The sequence below is a fragment of the Rhea pennata genome, chromosome 2, assembly GCF_028389875.1.
Source record: "Rhea pennata isolate bPtePen1 chromosome 2, bPtePen1.pri, whole genome shotgun sequence".
Classification (NCBI taxonomy): domain Eukaryota; kingdom Metazoa; phylum Chordata; class Aves; order Rheiformes; family Rheidae; genus Rhea; species Rhea pennata.
The window spans coordinates 67,239,127-67,261,519 of record NC_084664.1 but is presented as its reverse complement, the minus strand read 5'-3'; the positions used below and the strand labels follow the sequence as shown (position 1 = coordinate 67,261,519).

Sequence of the window (22,393 nt, the reverse complement as noted above, 5' to 3'; positions counted from 1 at the left end):
CAGAGATGATGATGATGATGACAGGTTGGACAAAGCTCCTAAGAAAGCCATAAAAATGATCAAGAAGTTAAAATATGTTTTAGAATTACCAGAAGCAGAGTTTAAATGAATAAAATTATTCAAGGAATGACTGTTTAGAAATACTTTTGTAGGGCGGGAGGCAAAATGGGTGTAGTAGGTATTTCTGCAGTTTGGTAGACAGCAATAGTTTCAAGCTAGAGCCAGACACATCTTGACTGTAAAGCACACATCTGATACTGAAGTGACTTTCCAAAGGCTTCTGTGGATTGTCTGCTGCTGCCAATGCTTAGAAGTGCCTGAACTTAAAACTCAAGCCAAAACAGAAATTAATTTGAGAATATTTGTAACCTTTTACCTCAGTGGTGAGACTGGACTGTTAAGTGCTTGTTCTTGCTGTAAAGCTGATTAATATAAACAAATCACTGCAAAACCCTTATGAAGGGGCAGTATGATTATGAAAGGAGCCAAATTTAGAGCAATGGATCATACTGTATCAGAAAGCAAATGAGGATAACCTGGACTGTTAAAAATGAAATATTAGAAATAACTTAGTTGTGGGCAATAGCCTTATAAAGCAAAGGTTTCCTTGCTGCTTTTTAAGTCTAAGGAGACTGATAAATTTAAGGATGCTAAAGATCTTAATGCTTCTAGAACTAAAAAAAAAAAACAAAAAAACCCACCCTGTCTCCCTCCCCCCCCCCAAAAAAAACATGCTTTTAATTTAAGATTTTTTTTAAATGTTCCTTATGATGGTAAACATGACTATTACATGAAGTAGATAGCATTTAAATACTATCATAAAAATACTAGCATTAATACTTTTCCTTGAATTCATTTCCACTTCAGTAGAATGAAATGCTCTTTAAAAATGGCTAAATGTGGAGAGCAGAAAATAATAATTCCATAAAACAAAAAGGGGCAAAAGTGAACAACTTTTCAACTGTTACATGCTGCTTTTTACTTTAATTCTGTTTTGTCTTTAGTTCATTTTCTGCTTGTGGCAAATGTTTGAATTTTCTTACTACCGTCTTTTTGTTCATGTCTTTCTAACATCTCTCCTTTAGTTTTCACTCATCTATTCTAACCTAACCTAACCTAACTGCAGCTGTATGATTGGGCTTAAAACCTCTTGGTGTCACTTTTGCAGTGATGGTATGCTGAATTATTTCAGAGTAGGTATTTAAATAACTTAAGGTTAGAATGTCATTTCATGTGTATTGTTTGCTTCTTGTAAAATTAGTTTATGCTGTTTTGGTGAGCAGCAGTTTATGCATTTTACTATCAATCACATTCCATCATGCAGTCCTTCAACCTGCAAGTTAAATGCTGATGCTCGCATCATTTTCTTGTTTTCTGTATGCTTGTTAGACAATTGTAATTAGATTATTAGAATATTCTTATTTCTTTAAGAGAATAATTCACACACTTACCACGTGGTGGTGCCAAAGGTAAGTGAAACAAATCTCAGCAAACTGTTAAATGAGTGCTCAGCAGACAAGAACACGAGCTATTACAGAAAGGGTTTACAGATAATAGACTTCTGTTGAACTTTGATAAATGCACTGTGGATACTAAAAGTTGACCTTTTGGGCTATGTGTGACATTTTCTGTATCCCTAGATAGAAGCATGATGTGAATGATGGGGGAATGGAAGGGCTGTTGTGGTGGTACGTGGCAGTAAGTAATGCAACTGCCTTGGAGAATACTCTTATGTAATAAAAAAGCTGTATTAAAAGCATACTTGAGCTTAATAATTAGGCGTTCAGTTATACATACTGCCTTTCCACAAAATTATTTTAATGTGTAAGTAGAATTTTAACACAGTCTGTACTTGTTGATCCACATGTGACAATCACTGTTACAGAACCCTCGTTAAAAAATAACTGAGGGAAGAAATGATCTGAATGCGACTCTCTTGCTAATAGTTTCATTTTGATTTCTTTAGAGTAATTCAGTATCTGGGGATGAGAAGCATAGTGTTTTGTTTAGAGGTTTGTAGAACAGTTGTTCATGTCAGGACTGAGTTGTGAGACCTTCTGGATTTGTTACTGCTAAATATAAATATTAAGGAATATCAACTTAAAAGATCACATAATTATGTTTTCTTATGTGTTATGAAAACATAAAATCCCCATAAAATCAGCTGTAATACAAATCTTTGCTTATAGTGTGAATTATTTGACTTTTCTGTTTTGATGTAATGTTGTAGTCTTAGTGGCTTTGGAAGAGTAACTACTTTTTTTAAGTGCTGAAAGCTAGGTAATTTAAGTGATATAATGTGCTGTTAAAAAGGAATATGGCATACGTCTCATGGCTATTTAATAAAATCAATTAGCTTCAAAGGAAAGCTTTATAGGTTTCATATTGCTTTTTACATAATTTGATGCTTCACAAGTTTTGAATATATACTTAATATGGGAAAGAGTGCTTGCACTATGGAATTATAAACATAAGCCTTATCCAAAAGGCTTTAGACTATAATTCATTGCAGATAAACAGACTTGATCTCTTATTTCTCTAACTGTAATGCTAAACTGTTTGTGTTTTTAAGAGCTCTTTCATTAACTTACAGTGGATGTATTTTAAGAGTATTTAAGAAAAGCTGGTCTTGGTAGCAAAACCTTCCTTTCGGGGAAAAAAAAAAAAAAAAAAAAAAAGAATTTCTTACACTGTCTAGTTTTTCTGAAGCTTTCCCCTGATCATCTTCAAGCTAAGATATAGAGCTGGTGTCAATGCAATTATTTTAGATGCTTAAAACCAAAATAAATCACTACTTGTACTTAGCTGTGAGTTGAAATAAACATTTCTTTATTGTGAATATGATCTACTGTGAGTCCTTAAAAGGATACAGCTTTTGCAGTAGATAAGGTCTAAAACTTAAACTGTGACAGAAAAGCTTGAGTAAGACACTTTTAAGTTCTCCATACGGTATCTGTGTGTGGTCTTTTGGCATGTTATGTGCATAATCATGTAATAAGAGTGCAGTACTGAAATAATGGAATTGCACCTTCTTATCCCAGGCCTTGATGAAGTCAATTAGTTGCATGATCATGCACAGTACAGGCACTTTTCTTCTGGTGCCATTTAAATTTCAAGTGGATAAGCATGTCTCTAAAGTGAATGAGGCAATTAATACTAAAGCCCCTTCAAAATTCTGTAAGTGATTTCTGATGCAAAAGAATCTTTTTTTAATACATTTTCAGACCAGAATAAATATGTGCTATTATACTTCTCTGAAATCTCTAATACTTTCTTTTCTTTATAGCTTGGGCGCTTAAAAAACTTGTGGTCCACTTTGGAGTTTTGAGCTTCATGGCAAACCGTTGCAGCAGTTGGTGGCAACTTGTGGAAGATTTTGTGATGGAGCGTCAGGAAGCTCTTGCTCCACGGCCTATTAGAGGGCTTGGAAGAGTAATGCTAAAACTTGACAGCAAGGTACTTTCCCTTTTTTTCCTTAAGCAACCTGAAAGTTTATTTTTTGTTAACTGTGCACTGAGGTGCTTTTACTCTAAAGTAAGTGTCTATTGCTGATGGACATGTCCCTCATGCAAAAGTATATCTGTCTTACAGTGTATTTCACACCATGTCTCTTCTGTCACTGTTCACACTGAAGTACACATTTAAACTTTGTCACATAATTATATGCAAAGCTTGACAGAATTCACTTTTTAAATTGATTTAGCTTTAGAAGTTTTCTTATCTGTGTGGGCAACTTCCTATAGTTCAGCCTCCTTATCTGATTACAAATATATTGAAATTCGACTTAATCAGCTTGAATATGAAGGATGAAATGTTCCTACTTCTACTGTGTGCAAACTTTAATTTTAAAAAGCAGCTTGTTTCATTCTGTAAGTAGGGCTTAAACTAGTTCAACACATTTGTTTATGTTGCATGGAGGCAGTTGTTGAACATGGTGGCTTGGTGATACAGAAGGTATCTTCTAGCTTCCCTGCCTAAAAGTAGAAAAATGTGGAGTAAGGTATTTGAGAAGTGCTATAAAAAAAAGGCCTTGTTTGCTCTTCCCCTCCACTCCCAATGCTTGCAATGCAGTCGCGCGTATGAACTACAGAGCTGGAAAGTACCATAAAATTTATGAACCCTTGTCAGTTTTTGCTTAATCTGGTAGATTATTTTATTTGTAATAGTTTGCTAGTGTACAAAAGTGTACTATACTTCTGCCATCAAAGTACTCCTTAGTTTCAAAAAAACTGTTACTTCTGAGTTTCTGTAACTTAAAGGCTGAACCTGTAAGTGTGCTTTCAGAGCAGCAGCATTTGGTTAAACCTATTTGCAAGTTACAGTTCTGAATTCCTACAGGAAAGGTAAGAGCTTAAGAAAGATCTTCTAATGGGTAAATGGATGCCAAAAATGCAAACAAAAAAGCATTAAAATGGGAGTAGGAAATAAGTAACAGTTTCACAGAGTTCATCATGGAGGAATATGAAAAAGGAAAAGCTCTTGCGAATATAGCAATGAATAAGTTAAAGGGAGGATCCAAAGATAGTGGGGAAGATTAGCATAGTAGAGAAGTTTACAGCAGACAAAGCTTTTTATTAACAGTTTTTATATTGAGAGTAAGAAGAATCTCTAGATGTAATATTGTAAGAGTTCTTGAGTTGTCAAGTCTAGTCTTCATATCACAGGACTATGTGATATAACATCCTTCCTAAGTCCACTAAGTCTTTTTTCATTAAGGAAATCAGATGTTTTGTCTATTTGCGCACCATTCAGCATTAATGTCTTTGAGGTCATCTTATATTCATGTTCTTGTTCCAAACCTGTTCTTTTGCGTTTCTCCCTCTCTCCTCATTTTTAGATGATAATTATATTCCTTGTGAATCTGTGTTGTGTGCATTAAAACAATCCAACCTCTTCTAGCCTTTATAGAGAAGACACTTGGGGTTTTTTTTTGTGTGTGTGTATGTTTGTTTTTTCCATCATTCTGTTCTCTCTATTCTCAGGTCATATAGCTTTATTGTGGGTGACTGCAGCCTTCCCATCCTTGTCACACTAGTGCTTTTATATTTATGTTCAACTGGATATGCTTATTCTGGTATATTGTAGGGGCATGGATGTATCTTTGAGAAATTGGGAAGCAATGCCAACAGGATTATAGCAGTTGTAGTATATGTGGGGAAGGAGAAAAGGAGTAGTGAAAAATGACCTCCTTGCAAGCCTCTGGGAAGGGAAGGATTAGCTGTATTTGAGCTGGATTACCAAACGTTTGGTATTGGTAAATGCTGTTAAAGACATTAAATGCCTTTGTGGGAAGAGCAGACTAAATGGACACATGGAAATTCTTGAAATAAGTTGTTACAGCTTATCATTTAGGACTCGATCATAAGAAAAGAAATAATTTCTTGTGAAAAACAGAGATTAAGGAATCACTTCCAATGCAATTATGTTAAATTTTTATTAATTTATCTGCAGTTTTCATTCCTGAGAGCCAAAGCTGCTTAGTGATTTGTGTGTGTGTGTGTGTGTGTGTGTGTGTGTGTGTGTGTGTGTGTACTGAGCTGAAGAGGAGGCTGAATCTTTGCATTATGATATATCAGGGCTCTTGGCTAAGCACAGGCTGTTGACAAGGTCTGTTTCACGTGAACACCCAATGGTACTACTTGATCTCTGTGAAGTTGTATGCCTACAGATAAGAAGCAGTTACACTGCTGAAAGCAAGGGTGGTAAGGAAGAGGAAGACGTCTTGGAGTGGCATGTCTCTCCAGAAAGAAGAAGAAGAAGAAAAAATCTAGGACAATAGTGTAGGTAGTCAGGAAAATAAACCATTGAGAGAAACTATGGATTTGAAGCTATGAAACATGCACTTGCTCATGTGTGTAAGTCTTAAAGCTCAAAGGTGTGTGTGTTTGTTTTAATAAAAACAGTAAGAAAAAAGCTGCTATTTGTTTTTCCCCTACTCATCAACCTCTGATTACCTCCTTGGTAATGAGGACAAATATCAACTGTAGAGAAGCTCTGATAAAGAGGAATGATACCAGAGTGTTTCTTATTTTGTTTATAAAAACGATAGATCAGATTTGCCCATATGTGCAGGCCTGATTTAAATATGGACTATAGATATAGGGTGTTGTTACCATATTCTTTCATTCTTGGTTGCACTGTTCCCCCTTGGAGCTGACAGGCAGAACAATACGGAAATGTGAGGTTTCTTGCACAAAGGAGGTGGTTTTTTTTTTTTTTTTTTTTTTTTTTTTTTTTTTTTTTTTAAGGGGGGGGGTCTTTTTTCATCCAACTAGTCACAGTAAAACCTAGTATTGTGTGTATTCTTACCAGCACTCCAGAACTAATAACTTGTTTTACTCTGCATTTTTAAAGGTTTTGTTGTCTTTTAATATGGTGACTCTAGTTTGTCTTTGAGAGTGTACTCAGTAGTTCAACAGCATAGCTAGCAGTATGAATCCATGCACTAGGTTTTATTTAGATTTGTACTTGTTTTCTCAATTTTTGTATTGATAGATGCATGTTTTCTAGTAGATGTGAGTAAATTGTGTAGTTGTTATATGCTCCTAGATACAGCATTCTAGAATTTTATATAAGGAGGACTGGATAGAATCAAAATCCGGTTCTTCTGATGCCAAGTTTAGTGTATAGCTAAAGCATGCACAGAAAATGGGCAGAATCTGTACTGGTGCATGTCTTATCCTAGGAAGTGTTTCCATAGACATGTAAGTTCTTATGTAAGTACTTCCTCAATAAAATACTGGAAAAGTGGCTGTAGTCTTACTAATTTGGGGTGACTCGAACGTTTGAATTAAGCCATAGCCTTATGTAGTGTAGATTGATCATATTCGCAGAATCACCTTAAAAGCCAGCATTGGTAATATAAAAGGCATGTAAGGGTTCCCAGATTCTGTATTTAACATTAATGACTCACTGATTTTTATTTTTCACATACAGTGTTATTTCCTAGTTATTGTGTTCATCACTTAATTCTAAGACTGAAATTACATAACACCATCTTTCATATTCTTAGTAATAGCTCAGACTAGAATTTGAGCTCTAGCTTTTGTTGTGTTAGAGCTACTGGGTAGAAGAATATAGGCATGCGTGCTACTTCATTATTCAAAAGGAACCTAATGTAAAGTGGGTTTTAATACCAGTTTGTGCAAAAATAAGATGAAAGGCAAAGGTATGTTGTTGAATCTGTAAGCAACTTTTCTTTTTTGATGATAATTTATTTCTTAGGACAAGAGGTAAAATAGAAACAAATGCACAGTGTCATTTTGAGGCTTTTGAAACTTTGTAATTGCTTTCCGCTACTGTTCTTTTTTTTCTGTGGCCACACAAGCACACAGAAAAAACTGTGTGAGATGTGTTTTACTTTCAAACTTCCTGATGTTCATGTTTCTTTGTAAACCTGCTTCTTGCTTCTGATACTAACATTTTCGTTACTTTGTAAAATTCTTGGGTCTTGTTCAGTGTGAACTAAAGAGTTCTAGCTGTTGGTGAAAATCCTAGTTGTATTTAAGAGTCTGATGAACTTACCTTGGTTTAAGGAGGAACAAACTTCATTTATTTGATCTTAACCTCTAAAAACAGGTAACTATAACACTGAAAAGCTTTAATATTAATGCTGCTAACTGACTGGCATGACTGAAATTAGAGTATAGCCATACAAAAAAATGGACCTTAAAATGGGTGTAGTTGAGTGGCTTGGGTGAGAATTAGTAAAGGAAAAATAACTGTAGTTTAACAGGGGATATTTTTTTTATTGAGAAGTACACAGAACGAACTGGACAGCTGATACAATTCTGATATGCATAATTTGTGATCTACAATGTGCTGGTGCATATCAGGCCTAATTATATATTTGATACCTTTTCTCATATTGTGTCATTGAATGTGAATGTTCTCATATGAATAGGGTACAAAAAACATTTGTTTAACGATAACTAGTATAATGAGGGTTTGAAATACAAGTAAAGCTGACAGAATAGGAGCATTAGTGCAATAAACAAGTATCTCAAATCTGGGTGTTTCTGTAATGTTTCCTTCTCAAAGTACTTTTATAAATACTGCTCTGAAATGTGAACTATTGTATCTCAGGGCAATTAAACTAGAATTGCCTGAGCTGTGCTGGTATCTCTGTTAATGTTGTTAAGATTGTTGTTTATTATATCCTTCTGTTCCAAAAAGTGCGTGTTAATAGTGAAATTGAGATTCTTGCATTAGAACTTTTTATAATCTTTCCTTCCTAGCAATTTATCTTTGGGTCTGGAACAATTTCATTTTCATTCTGTGGATGACTTTACCTGTGTTTCATTGCTTTTTTTCCCCCTTCTATTACTGCATTCTTCAATAATTTTCCACTGTGTTCTTGTCTTTTTTTTTTTCCTCTTCCATCTTTCCCTGCCACTGACAAGCTGTGGCACTGGCTTAATAAGAAGGTAAATAAATGGATAAATTGTGATTCCAACTAATGGATTCTGTGGGGATTTTTTTGCAGCATGGACACTCCTTAACATGCTTTGCTTCTTAGTTTTCTCTCCCAAACGTCTCTTTTTCCAGCTCTTGTTATAAGCTACTGAAGGTCATATAATTATACCTGAACTGCTGCCTTTTACTAAAATAAATGCACAGAGATGAATGTTCTGTACGGCAGAATACTGCATTAACCTTTCAAGTGTTAGAATTTGTTTTAGTAGCACTTTCTATTTTTAAAAAGGTTGATCTTCACCTGCTCCCTACTTGTAGGCATAACAAAGCCAGTTTTCTGCCTGGCTAGAGAGCTCTTCTCTCCTCAGGGAAAGCCTTAGTTAACTGAATTAATAGAGGAGTGGCAAGGGTCAGGACCTGAAGTGCAGTTGTAAATCTAGGAACTAAGTGCTTCCAAAGAGTGCATTGACTGGTTTCAGTCAATGCTATTAATCTCTTACCTTTGAAGTGCCAAACTGGCTCTCAAACTGGTTTCAGTATAGCGAGAGTGAAGTATGAACACCTATAGTCTCAGAAATGCTGAACGTAAAGACAGTGAAAGGGAAGTAAGGGAAGTGAAGACTATTTAAAAAAAGAAAAAGGATTAAAGCAATTATACCATAAAGCAGGCAGAGTATACTACAAAGCAAATACTTTTAAAAACCACACAAAAGAAAAGTTATGTGATGTATTGTACATGGAGTGTACTCCTCAGTTAACCTGAACAGCTCTTCAGTGCAGTGGTATGTGCAGGACGTGGACAGTGTCGTTGCAGAGAAACGCAGAGCTGGAGAAGGATGCCTGTACAGTATGTACACATCTGCAGGACCTCAACTTTCATTCTCTGCATGCTAACTTCTGTTCACTTGATACACCTTATAAATTAAATGCTTACAGCATAACATGAGTCTTTTATAGCAAACCATTGAGATTGGTGGTTGTGGATTTAGAGTTTAAATATTGAAAATTTAATACATGATGAAGTATGTGGAAAAACAGGAAATTAAGAGGTATAGAACAAATTAAAAACCATATCTGGAAATGGGATATGCTTTCATCAGCAACTTCCATCCTCGCTTACCACTTCAGTACTAGTGGCAGAATTGGAATGGTTACTGCGGTTTTATAACTGACATTAATCTTGTGGTCAACCACCTAACCTTCCTATCCAGTAATAATTAAAACAGAAAATATAGTTCTGCTTTCCATGGTGTAGAAGGTAATCTGTAAGAACGTGGTTCTGAATGATGCTGAACACAGCGAACAGGGTAGTATATGCAGGCCGTGGAGGGCGCTGGCACAACTTTTCAAAAGGTTCTTTTAAGCAGTTAAACTAGGGTGTATAGGTGGTGTCTGCTGTGGATGATGGATGAAGAATAAAGTTGCAAGTGACGTGTAGGCTGAGCAGTTATAACTACTTTTGAAAGTTTGATCCTCACTATTTAATCAGTGAGCTCACAGTATATAGGCAAAAACTCTTTGAACAAGGGAGTGCAGTTGCTTGTTTTCTAATGCAGTTGTAATTGTTCAGTAAAGGGGCAAGTTTAGAAAGTTCTTTTGCCCTTGAATATAATTTGGTGGTTGTAAACTTTGTTTTGATTTCTTGACTTTGAAATGTTTGTGCAATAATATGTGAGTGATTATGATCAATAAATATATGCAACCATAACTCTTCATAAAAATTTTGCTCGTCTGTTAGGGCAGCTTAGGTGAATTGCAGTGTACTATGAGTTGTGTGAGAAAGTTTGGTCTCAGCTACATTTTTTTTTTTTTCTTGACTGAGTTTTTTGTTTGCATGTTTGAAAATTCACTTACGGGTCTTTTTCCTTAATATTGATGTGTTGTAAAAGTAATTGCCCCTTAATCATTTTGAACTCTAAGGTGACTCAGTTTATTTTAGGTTGGAGCTTTGCATTATTTGGCCAAAAGTTGTGAATATAACTTCTTAAAAGACTTTAGTGCCTAGGACCTATTTTTGAAACTATTATTTTACTTAATCTCACAGGAAGAGATCCTAAAAGTTCTATGAAATGTTGTGTGGAATGCAGACTCCTGTGCATGATGAATGAGTAGTAACAACATTACAATCAAGATCAAAAACTAAAGCAAAAAATTACTGTGTAGACTACATCAGGTTCTTGAGGAGGGGTGTGTGTGTGTGTGTATTTATATCAGTCATAATACAAAGGAAGGAGGATATTGTCGTTGAGAACACCAGATGCAATTAGAAGGCTGATGCCTTTTGGTACCTTCTCTTTTTTGCCTTTCTCTGAAGGCAAGTACTTGTGAGAAAACTAGCGTAACTTTGGGGCGATACACTGAGGACCTGAAAATGTATAACACCTAGAGATGATAGAGTTTGAAATGATGGTTGGTTATAGCTGCTACTGTGAGACTTCAGCTTTTATCTTCTTGTTTTAAGAGCTTCACTCAAGGAGCTGCTTTAAACTCTCTAACTTGCTTTAAAAAGAAATATAATCACATATTTAACATGGCTTATATAGGCCAGAGCTTGGAATAGTTCAGCTGGGCTAGCGTGATTTGTTCTTTATGACATTGCCCATGGCAGGAGTCTTTAGAAATAATTCCTAAATGCAGTTGCTGATGGAGGGACACTGGTGTGAGTGGGTCTCAGAGCTCTTAAAGGTAGTCGTCAACTTCTTCTGGTTTAGCTACTCATCTGACTCATTTCAATGTAACCCTAAGATGTGCCTTGATTACAGATTTCCCCTTTTTTGTCAGATGGTATCCTCAAATATTAACAGAAAATGTTAACAGATCTAATGCATTAAAAATAAATAGAAAAAAAAATAGATACTAAAACAGCATTAAAAGCAGTCTTTCATGTAGAATTAGAAATGAAATGGGTATTATGGTGTGTTTTGGGAGGGTAATACAGTAGATAAAACATGTTAGTGTCTGGCTATGCAATGTGAGGAGATGAAAATAGGTGCTCATAGATAACTTATGGTACTGCCTAATATGATGAATCTGTCTAGATTGGATATTTCTCAATAGTTAAGCCTGAGCTGTGGTTTTTATTACAGCTCGTGTTAATACAGTGTCAGAGTATCAACATCTGTAAGTTGAATACAGGAAGTTACTGAGAAGCATTTTAGCAGAGTTCAGCTGGGTTTAAAAATGCTTTCTACCTTAAGCTAAATTTAAGAAATTAAAAATTAGTTGATACCTTCCATTCAAAACCATGATAATAAGATTTTTTTTTTTTTTTTTGGACAATCTTATCACTAATTAGTACCATTTCCATTTGATTTTACAAGTGTGACCTTCTGTAGCTTAGGAGCCTGGCTTGCCTTTGCCATTGCATCATTTGGGATGTTGTGGCAGTGTCAGCTTCTTGCCATTGACTAACAGTTAGATTAGAAGCTTGGATCTGAATTTACAACTTTATGATCTCTGACTGATATGCAGTGTTTAGTTCAGTGTATGTTTGTATTTGTGTGCATGCCCATGATTTGTTAGAATGGTGTAAATGGAGGTCTGGCAGGGTTGGGGTGACAGGTCTGGACCTTATCCAGTGGTAAGTACAAGCGCACAGATTTTGCACTATGCATAGTGACTTAGCACCTGTGCCTTATTTAGCATGAATGTCCCAGAGTGAGTGATCACTAAGGAAGTATGGTGGGCAAATGTAGAGGAAACAATAGGAGTTTTATAGCAAACAAATTGGAGGAGAGGGAGTAAATGTAGCCCTAAATAAACGTTTTGCTTCTGCTTTTACTTCTGTATTACAGAATCCAGATCAGACCTCTTTTTTGTATGTACCAGTTGCATGACTTGGATCTCAGGGCAGCAGTGAGAGATGAGATTACACTCGCTACCTGTAGGCATATGAGAGTTGGCTCTAATCTAGGTTGCTTGGGCTAGCTGCCCAACTTGATAAACACAAGGTGGGCTTACGTGGCTGAGGCCACTGCCTGTGTTGGTGCAACATTACCGCTGCTGTTGCTTAACTAACTAGATGAAAGTTAATTCGGGTTTTACCTGTGCTGCAGCCCCACTTCAGTGGCAGTGTAGCCATACTTTGGCCTATAGTAAGTGTCAAAAGATCCCTGTAGATCACACTCCCGTTCAGTGGTCCTCACAGCAATTCAGAGCTGGTCTTCGTTCCTGACCTTTTGGAGCTTCATCTTTCAGTAATTAGGAGCGTGAATCACCTAGAGCAGTTCGCCTCAGCTGCGCTGAGATGCTGGCTGTTGGACACCCCTTGACACTTAGTGAAGGTAGCGTTTTGGGAAGTCTCTTTGGTAGTACTTAGTTTCTTGGGGTTCAGTGATGCTGTTTAAGGAGCTATATTTAAGACTAATTACCAAGTCTTTTCATCTCTAACATAGAAAGGAAATAGCAGTAGGTGTGGATTTCCTCTGATCTTCTTTAGTTTTCTCTGCACCTCAATCTATAAGGTGCAGCTTTTGTTAACTAAAAATAACTAGAGCAGCTTTATTTTTTTTATATAGCTTCTTTTTGAAGCAAATACCATAAATTTTTCTTTCTCTGTCCATCTACCATTTTTTCAGTGGTGTTTTTTTTTATTATTATTTTTGGCCTTTAAAACAAGGTCTTGTATTTCTTGTTTCTCTTGTTTAATCCTTAAATGTATGTAAAGTTTGGAAGGGCACAGCAAATTGTTTTCAGGGTTATTTTTTTCTTAGGAGGTAACAGCCCTAACTACAGGCTAGTCAGAATATTTCAGAAGGGTACTGCACTGTTAAGAGGTGAGTAATGTTCCTATAGCACTGGCAAGGTATCTCTGATGGCTGAAATATTTTAGCAATAGCAAAAAATGTTTTTTTAAAAAAGTCTAAGATACAAGATTTTGCAGGGTACTGCAGGTTCACTGAAATTCCTTTCTGCAGGTGCTATAGTGCAGATTTTGTTACAGAAACTTGCAGGCTCAGCACTTGCTTCTATTAAAAGATTTTGCTTTTTTCTTCTAGTTCTCTTCATGGTTCTGAATAATGGTCCTAAAATGAGGAATATAATCCTTGTGTTAATTTAAACAAAGACTTGGTTGTAGAATTCAAAATTGAAGGGTGAGAGAAGCTTAGTATGCATTAAATACTCAGATGCTATGGAGATTAGCGCCCCCCCCCCCCCCCCAAAAAAAAAAAATCCTTACTATTTGTTTCAAATAAGAGATGCAAGCTTGGCTTTAAGCAATTTGGTTATTACACAGTAGTTCACAGTATTGGTTCCATGGCTAGTTTCACTTGTAGGGGTAGGGCAAATAAGGAAGAACTAATGTATACCATCAGCAATCAATGCAGCAATTTGATAACACTAACTAAAAAGTTACCAACTGAATCCCTGAATATGTAACTTGCATTCACTTGGAAAAGCTTTATTCTCCTGTGCTTTGTCTTTGACCTTAGCTGTCCCTTAAAGCATAAATTTTACAGTTTTGTCTTTTACTGTTTTTTTTTTTTTTTTTTTCCTGCAGTAATGCTAGTTGGAATAAAAATAGCTTTGGCATTTGAACCATAGAAGCTAAAGTAATGTAGCTGCTCTCTTTGCAAGGGCTTTCACAACTTTTTATGTAAACAAACAATTTGTGTATGAGAAAGCTCAACTTCCTCTGTGCTAGGAGCGCTTTCTGCACAGTCATGTGGCCAAACAGTTTTAACATTTTGAATAGCATCAGCACAATTTCTCTAATCTTAAGCGGCACCACTGTTTGTTTGTGGACAAGTATAGAATGTGCCTTTCCATAAGCCAACAGAGCAGCATGTATGCCCGTTTCTTGTATCAGTAGGTTTAACCGATGCATGTGTAATAATGAGAAGCTTTTCAAGTTTGAAAGTAGATAGAAATATTCAGTGTTGAATAATTGACCTGATGTGTAGTAGTGTAGAAAACAGTCCCTCTTGAGTTGGTAGGTGATGAGCAGCTTTAAAACTGTTATTACTTGCAGAAATACATCATTGGTGATGTAGATGGCTACTCAAGTTTTAAAGTCGTGTTTGTACTTCACAGTACACCTTGATGGTTTCCAGTTCTATGCAGGTAGTATTTGCAAGTTTTAAAGCTGCTTAAGGAAAGGAAACAAATGTCTTGGTGTGTAGTTAAAATGAATGCTAGCCTCTTTAGCTCTTTGAAGTAAATGTTGAATTATTGCTTGCTTTACAGAGAGCTTGCTGTGTCTTGTGGTAGTGTGTAAATGTTGCTTGCAAAATCATATGTCATACCCTGACCTGAATCATGCTAACATCGCTTGTTAATTGTTCATCTCCAAGCTTGGGCATAAATGCTGTTTGATTAGAGTCTGATTTTTGCAGTCTGGTTGTAAATAAAGGTAATAGTACTGTCAAAGAGCACCTAGCATTGCTTTCATTAAAGGTTGATTTATATGCCATGACTACTTCTTTTTTTTTTCTTTTTTTCTGCACAGATGGTCGTATGGTTGGAGAAAATGCTAGATAAAATAATTAGCATTTTCATAATATTTTTGCTAGTCATAGGAACCCTTCTGCTAGCCCTGCTCCTTACTGCAAAGGTACAGTGCCCTAAGAAATGTAATTATAGAACTCATTTAAAAGCTAAATGAAATTTACTGACATTTGTGCAAAATTGTGTGGCTAAAGGGATTTTTGGAACTGGGTAGCAACTAAATGTTCTGTAGTTGAACTTCTTGCCATTCCAAGTGTTTGTTCTCCTTCTCTATATGTGCGTGTGTGTATCTATATGACAAAAAGTGTATAGACATTCAGAAATAGGAAATTTATTCTAGCAATATAGTTGCTAGCTTATATGTTACAGTAATGGATTTGGGGTTTGTGTTATGGTTTTCTTTTCAATGGCAGAACTACTTATTTTTTTTTTCATTTTTAATTTACTTTGCATCAGCAACATATTTGCCATATTTGCAAAATGCTTAAGGTGTTACATGTATGTGTGTTTTGTGTAATTGCCCAAAATAACCTAGTAGTGTCATGTTTTAAGTTTGAATGTTCTTAGATTCATGATCAGATTTTTTTGTTTGTTTGCTGTTGGTTTCTCTTGCTCACCAGAAGAGGTCACTCATGTCATGCTTATTTTATTATAACTGGCCATACTTGAAAGAGCTGATGATGATTGAATATTTTGCTTGAATACAATTACAGAACAAAAATCAGAGGGGTTCTGATATCAGTCTCTTTTCTCCAAATTCTAAGCTTAAAGAATGTTGAGTACTTAAAATTGAAAGCTTTAAAAGCTGTGTAAACATTCCTGCTTAAAGCTTCCCTGTATCTATGAAGGGAATGTTAAGATATTTATCAGTGGTCTTTTATCTCTCTCATTGAATTAATCTGGTAAGGTATTTTGTAGCTCGATCATGTTAGAGCTGAACAATCGTTAATTTTTGCATTTCTCTGATCTGTGGCTCAAAATATGTTTGAAACTGTGCGTAGTATTTTAGGACTTCTCCTGACAGCACAGCTGTGTTAGAATCTTTTCCACAGATGAGATAAGCTATAAATTACCTTTTGTTTTTGCTAGTCACCGTGACAAAAATTGTCAAGAGAGGCTGATGATTATTGTATCAACTGATTTTCTGAGTTGTAAGAGTTATTCTTTAAAGTTTCATAGCCTGCCCCCCACCCCAAAATGGAGTCCTTTCTGAATGTGGAGAATGTTAGAGTTTGCATTACATAACATTTCTCCTCTCTATATTTAATCTAGGTACATCAAGAGAGTGTTCACATGATTCAAGTCACTAGCAGCTTGATCAATGAGACAGTAGCCAGTCACCCAGAATGGGCAAAGTAAGAGTAATCAAACTAAGTGAATATTACAGAGTGAAAGAGCAAGCTTTGGGGGTGCTTTTATGCATAGTTTTTAATTTAAAAAGTCTTATAGGTGAACAGAAATGAGGGTGACTGCAGGCAGATGTAAAAGCTGAACTCTCAGCACCGATGTTTATGGATTACTGTAGAGGAGTGTTATGTGTCTCATCTGAGGACTGCTTGGAATTTCTTTGGGGATGGGGAGGAAGTAATAGGGACATGCCAGAAGATTGTGGGATGATAGAGCTGTTTTTAAAATGTAGAGAACTGGCTGCAGAATGTCTTGGAGGGAACAGAAGTATTTGAAGAAAACCTTGAAGTGGTCTGAAAAAGAGTTCAAGGGTAGAAAGAATGGGAGAGTTTTGTGTGAACCATTTGGGAAACACTGTTCATGTTAAGAGATGTGTTATCGTGTGTGCAATGGGAAGATTGTAGTTACCATGTATATAATGATAAAAGCAAAGAGCAAGGCAAATATTAAGGGATGGAGAAAATCGTGAGAGAAATAAATGAACGTAGAGAACTATTGAAGGCTTACTGGTGGGCAAAGGACTGACTGTGAATAGCAAAGGGGTAATAGGCTGAAGAGTGGTTTTGAAGGAGGGATGTTCAGGTTTGCTTTTCTTCTGCCTCAGCTAAATAGACAGTGAGGTGGGGTGTGTGCACTTACCTGGAAAAAAGATTTAGTCTCTTGGGCGAGAATGGCTGATTGTCAAGGGCACTTTCTAAACAAAAGCAATAATAGTTTAATAGGATTGAAAGAAAGTACGTGTTTTAATATAAGAACAGGGGAAATTTTAAAAAATAGGGCTAAAATGGTATCACTCATAAATGATAAAACAACATACTTTAGCAATACTTAAGTAATCTCAATCAAGAGAAGAGAAAACAATGCATTTGTTTATTCTTTCATGGCATCTCTTCTGTGGTTCAGGCTTTCTATTTTACTGTAAGTTGGAAATAAGTAGAACTAACGGAAATGAAAATTTGACTGTCAGAGAAGCTTATGTGCATAATAAAAATATTGGAATACTATTCAAGTAATTAGCAGAATGTTAGCTAAAGCATTTCCCTTCAAATTAGCAGAATTTTATCTAAGTATTTGCCTTTATATATGAAATGTCCAAAATACTATCTTTTAATTCATTAGAAATAAGTATACCTCTTGTTGAATCCATCAAGCTTTGGCTTAAGCTGCATTTGGAGGCAAGTGACTTGAAATTCTGATGTAAAACACTTTAAGAGTTAAATGATAGAAAAGTGTCCCTTTTAATGTTCAGTCAGGTAAATGATGGCAGCAGTTTTGGTTCCCAGATGCTTTCTTGTTTATGAAGGGCTGCATTGTTCCAGCATGTGTCATTGAAAAAAGATGTAGCAAGTGGAAGCAGAGAACATACACCCTGTATTCACAGGTGCTGAAATGCTGGCAACTCAGTAGGTGTCACTTTCAAGTGACATGAAGGTTCATTCTTCCTTAGCTCTGCAGAAATTTGAGAGCAGATAATTTAGTGGGGACTTCAAAATAAATAGTGCCCAAACTTGCTACTTCATCCTGTTGTTTGTTCAGGGAAATCACATAGAGTTTTGTATTTTGGTTTGTAATTCAGAAGATTGCCTTTGCAACTAAAAAAGTGCTTTGTATAGTATTTAAAAAAAAAAAACTAGAACAGTAGGAAAAGTTTTAATGTGAATAATGCATGTAAACAGATAGATGAGCAAGATCTCTCTTTGGAAAAAGTTGAGTTTAAGATAGTTAAAGATAATTTAAAATGTCAGAAATTTTAGTGAGTTGTTAATGTAACAAAATATCCTAGATTGCATTGTACTCTGATTGTTAAAAAATCTACTCTTTCGCAAGCAGAAGGAAATAATCTAGTTGTAGTATGTTTATATGCACTTAACTGTAACTGCATGTTTGTTTCAAAATTTGGAATGTGTTTCAGGAGTGAAATGGGTAAAAAGTGTTGTAGATAACTTGATTTTCCTTTTCTAAAAAAATTAGCTGGCTTCCGGAAGCCCAGGTTATTCAGAAGGCACTCAATTCAGCGGCTAATAACGTATATCAATATGGCCGAGAATGGATTACACATAAGGTAAGAGCGAAGAAAAAAAATCACATTTTTTTTTTTTTTTTGTTTTAGTGTTTATAGTTTCTCTATTTTATAAAAATAAATAAAATGCAATGTTTTTTGTGGGTAAATGTTTTACTAGAAGATCTGTTCTTTCCAGTCTCTAGTCTATGACAGAAGGAAGGGAAGATTTGGGAATTATTTCAGTAGTCTTTCTGCTGGGATGACTATTGATTTTTAAGAGCCAAAAAATCTGTCGTCATTAAAATGGAGACAACCATGAAAAATAGAGCAAATTAAGATGAGTAGTTAGTTTGTTCATTTTTTTGTTTGTTTGTTTTCACCTGGCTTTAGTTGTTCAATTTTAGGAAATTCAGCATTTTTCCTTCTAACAGTATTCTGTTTTTTTGCTGTGGACCGTATATAGTAGGTTGATCTTGGTTAATATTTTTAGGAGGCTTTCCCAGGATCCTTATTTAAACATTTTGGCATCTAGCACATCTCAAATTAGAAGTGTGTGTTGCATATTGATATGTGGGGTTGTTTTTAATTATTTGATTTTGAACCAGATCTTTAAGGACAATCTTACTCAAAGCCGGATGATTCACGTTCATCTTTGGATACTAGCTTCATTTTGTTCTATATAATAAAAGATTTCTGTGTGTTGTAGCTCCATAAGATTTTGGGAGAAAAAGTGAACAACACTGCTGTGATTGAAAAACAAGTTCTAGAGCTCTGGGACAGGCTTTATCATTCTTGGTTTGTAAAGGTGAGTAACTTAATAGCTATATTAAGTATCATTTTCTAATTTGAGATATTTATGATAAATATACATTTCTGAGAAATGGATTAGCAAAAAGCTTGGAATACATCTTTTTATGTATGCCACTTAATTTATACTTTGTTCACTTTATATTTAATATTATATAACTTAGAGCTTTCTATTGAATTTCTGTGCTCTTGAAATGATAAGAAAAGGAAGCTAGTATTCTGCATGATTTGTGCAACTTTGATACATTAATTTGTAACTGGGCAAAAGAAGTTATCCTTTCACTTTAACAGCTCTTTTGCAAGTAGTACTACCTTTGTTATAATGGATTTAAGACAGTAAAAGTTCATAGGAGTTGAATTGTTTTCACACAGTCAGTGCTGTTTGCCTTTTAAAGAGAAAAGCAAGCAATTCACTAGCTGTGGTGTAGCAACAATATCAAAAGTCAAAATTCATACTCTTGAACTATTTCTCTATACCTAATACACTGTCATTTTGATTTTTTAAAACTTATTTATATGGTCACTTGTAAAGTACTCCTAATGTTCCAAGAAGTTCTTCATGTTAGAAGAAGTAAGTGTTTCAATATAGTGGTCAAAGTAATAGAGGAAAAGAATCAGTTAATTTTTTCTGGCAAGCTAATGTTCGGAAAGAGCATGTGATTTGGAGAGTGCAGTGGCCTCAAGTTGCAAGTTACAGAAACATTGATTCTACTGAATTTTTGTTTTCAACAGTCAAAAAGGTCCTTTCATAAATAAAAGGTGGCAGTGGACTTTGTTACTGAATAAAAGGACAGTGAAAAAGGCAAGTAAATTGTTACAGATAAATGGCAAGACTTTGGGAAGTCAAGGGATACTAAAACAGAAAGCTCAGCCTTGAAATTTGACTCTAATTAAGCCAATATATTGTTTGTATATGGCAGCAAGCAAGCATGAGGAGAGAAAGAGCTAAAGCGATTTTTTTTGAATCACTTCAAAGCTTTGTCATTCTTCAGTAACAAAAAAAAAAAAAAAAAAAAAAAAAAGGAGAAAGGGGAAATCCAAGAGAAGAGTTATTTTACACCATGGGTTGCCAGAGATTAGAGAACTATTAAGGAATATGAGAGTGCTGAGGAGAAATTAAAGTTGGATCTACAGCATGCTTTTCTGGTCTTGAGTACTCAAGACTATTTATTAATGCTTGGTCAAGAAAAGCCCCTACTTTTTGGTAGGTTATACTAATAAACCTGTATTAACATAGTCTGTCTATCAGATATACCATGGCACTGCATTGTGTTAGTAGGACTTTGTGTTGCTCCATATGTGCAAGAATGTTGCTGATGCAGCATATAGCACAGATTATGCTAGTAGCAGTATGGGATTTTGTTTTCCCCTCCCCGCCCCCTTGCAGTTAACATCTGAGGGAATGCTCCAAGGCTTCTGTTCTGTAGGTGCCCTTTTGTTAGAGTAACAGCTTTCCTAGCAATCAAAATGGCAGAGAGAACTGTAGGTACAAACTGATGCTTGTTGTCTCTGGTCTTGCACTCTGTTCCTGGGGCTACTGTTTGCACACTGGGGACCTTGACTTACCATTGACATGCTAGGGTGCAGCTACTCATCTGCTGACTGCAGGTAACTGCTCTAGAGTCCATTTCTAATCTCGTCCCTTCCATCTTCCATACATCTGTTCTGAAATGTCATATGTGAGTACTGGCCACCTGGCTATCTCCTTCTATAGTATTGCCATAACTTTTTGTGGTCTTTCAACGTGTCTGAAAACTAGTAAGGTAGATGTTACTGCAGTGTACAGAACATCTCTACCATGTCTAACTGTGTCTCAGTATGGTTTTCAAGCTTCTATTTTGGTTGTATGAGCATAATAATTAAACTTCATTTTTGAGGCCTGTATAGCGTTGCTGTAGTCTGTGGGTGACTGAAAGCCCCAAGCTCAGTTCATACTCTTCAATGAGAGCTGTAGAACTGAAGCATGAATTGGAGGAATTGCCAACAAAGGATGGATTGTTCCATTAACTGCAGCTGATCTGCAACAGCAGATTGGTAGATAACAAATACGTATTTTGAGAAGTCCTAGAGTTGATGCAAGAGATTAATCACCACTGAGCCTGGTTACGTGTATCCAATGGACTGATTAGAGTAATAACAGAATAATAAATCACATGGAAGATAGTGGCATAACTGTATTCAATACATCTTCTTCATGGAGAAGAATCTTGGAGAACCCTCATTAAGGGTTTTTTGGTTGATTGAGGTTTTTTTAAGATCTGTTGAATTTGCTAAAGGAAAAGCAGTTGACAATTTCCTTGCTTTTCTCATTTAGTTATACTTGATCAACACCTGAAGCCCTAGGTGCTGCAGCAGTGCAGTTGATGAAGGACAAAATTCAAAATAGGAATGAGCAGGGATGTACTAAACATTGTAAATGTCACATTTTCTGGTTATTGGCCGAGGAGCTCTTTGAAGATAAGACAGCTTGAGAAGAATAGAAAATAGGTGCCTGATAAAGTTGACAAATAGAAGGGACCTATGGGAGGAAAATTCCTCACAACTTGCATGTTTCTGATCTAAATAAACTGTTAGCTCAAAAGTACCATATCTGTGCTGCTATGGATTATTAAAGTACTTGTACATCATAAGGTGTAATGATGCATGAGGGGCGAGAATTGGTAATAAGTCTGATAGTCCCATCCTAAACTAGATGGTGATCAGGTATAACCCAGTGGCAATTTTGAACAACAGGCAACTTCATAGTTAGATTAAAGATACTTGAAATAGCTGTTGTGTTTATGGCCATTTCCTCTTACCTTGCTGTAGCTGAGGTTATAAGGCTGTGTTGGCTGTATTGCCTGAAGTAGTCCTTTGTCTCCAGTTTAGCTTTTAGCTTTTGCATGACTGAACTTTGCCAATGGAGAAGTAGACATTAGCTGAGAGAAAACTAGTTGTTTTGACTTACCGCTTGTGTTTTCTGTTGTGGGTAAGAAAAAAGTTAGATGTTGCTAACGGTAGATTATGTAGGCAGTAGCCAAAATGATTTCTTGTGCGTCTTCATAACAAGCAAGATTACTACAGCCGTCTCAGTCAAGCTATAATGTTAATGTTTACCTGAGAGGTATTGGTACAATATGCAAAACTGTATGGAATAACTTTATAATTTTCTGTCAGCTTTTAATTTTTCAAGTGTACAGAAATACTTTCTTACTTCCAGGTATTCTTAAAAATGTGAATAAAAGGAGCTCTAAGTTTTTAAATGAGTGTTGTATATCTTCATTGTTAAGAAAACCTTAGTTTTTGCTTTTCTTGTTTCTGTATATTGCTCAGAAG

At 35.7% G+C, this 22,393-nt stretch overlaps 1 protein-coding gene across 1 annotated transcript in view; it reads left to right on the top strand.

Moving 5' to 3' along the window:
• The window catches only part of TMEM245 (transmembrane protein 245), a 91,019-nt gene that overhangs the window by 21,722 nt on the left and 46,904 nt on the right, over nt 1–22,393 (top strand). The window contains exons 6-10 of the mRNA XM_062568497.1: nt 3,287–3,456; nt 14,864–14,968; nt 16,135–16,217; nt 18,241–18,331; nt 18,978–19,076. Coding sequence (XP_062424481.1) covers nt 3,287–3,456; nt 14,864–14,968; nt 16,135–16,217; nt 18,241–18,331; nt 18,978–19,076 — 548 coding nt within the window. The remainder of the gene's footprint in view (nt 1–3,286; nt 3,457–14,863; nt 14,969–16,134; nt 16,218–18,240; nt 18,332–18,977; nt 19,077–22,393) is intronic.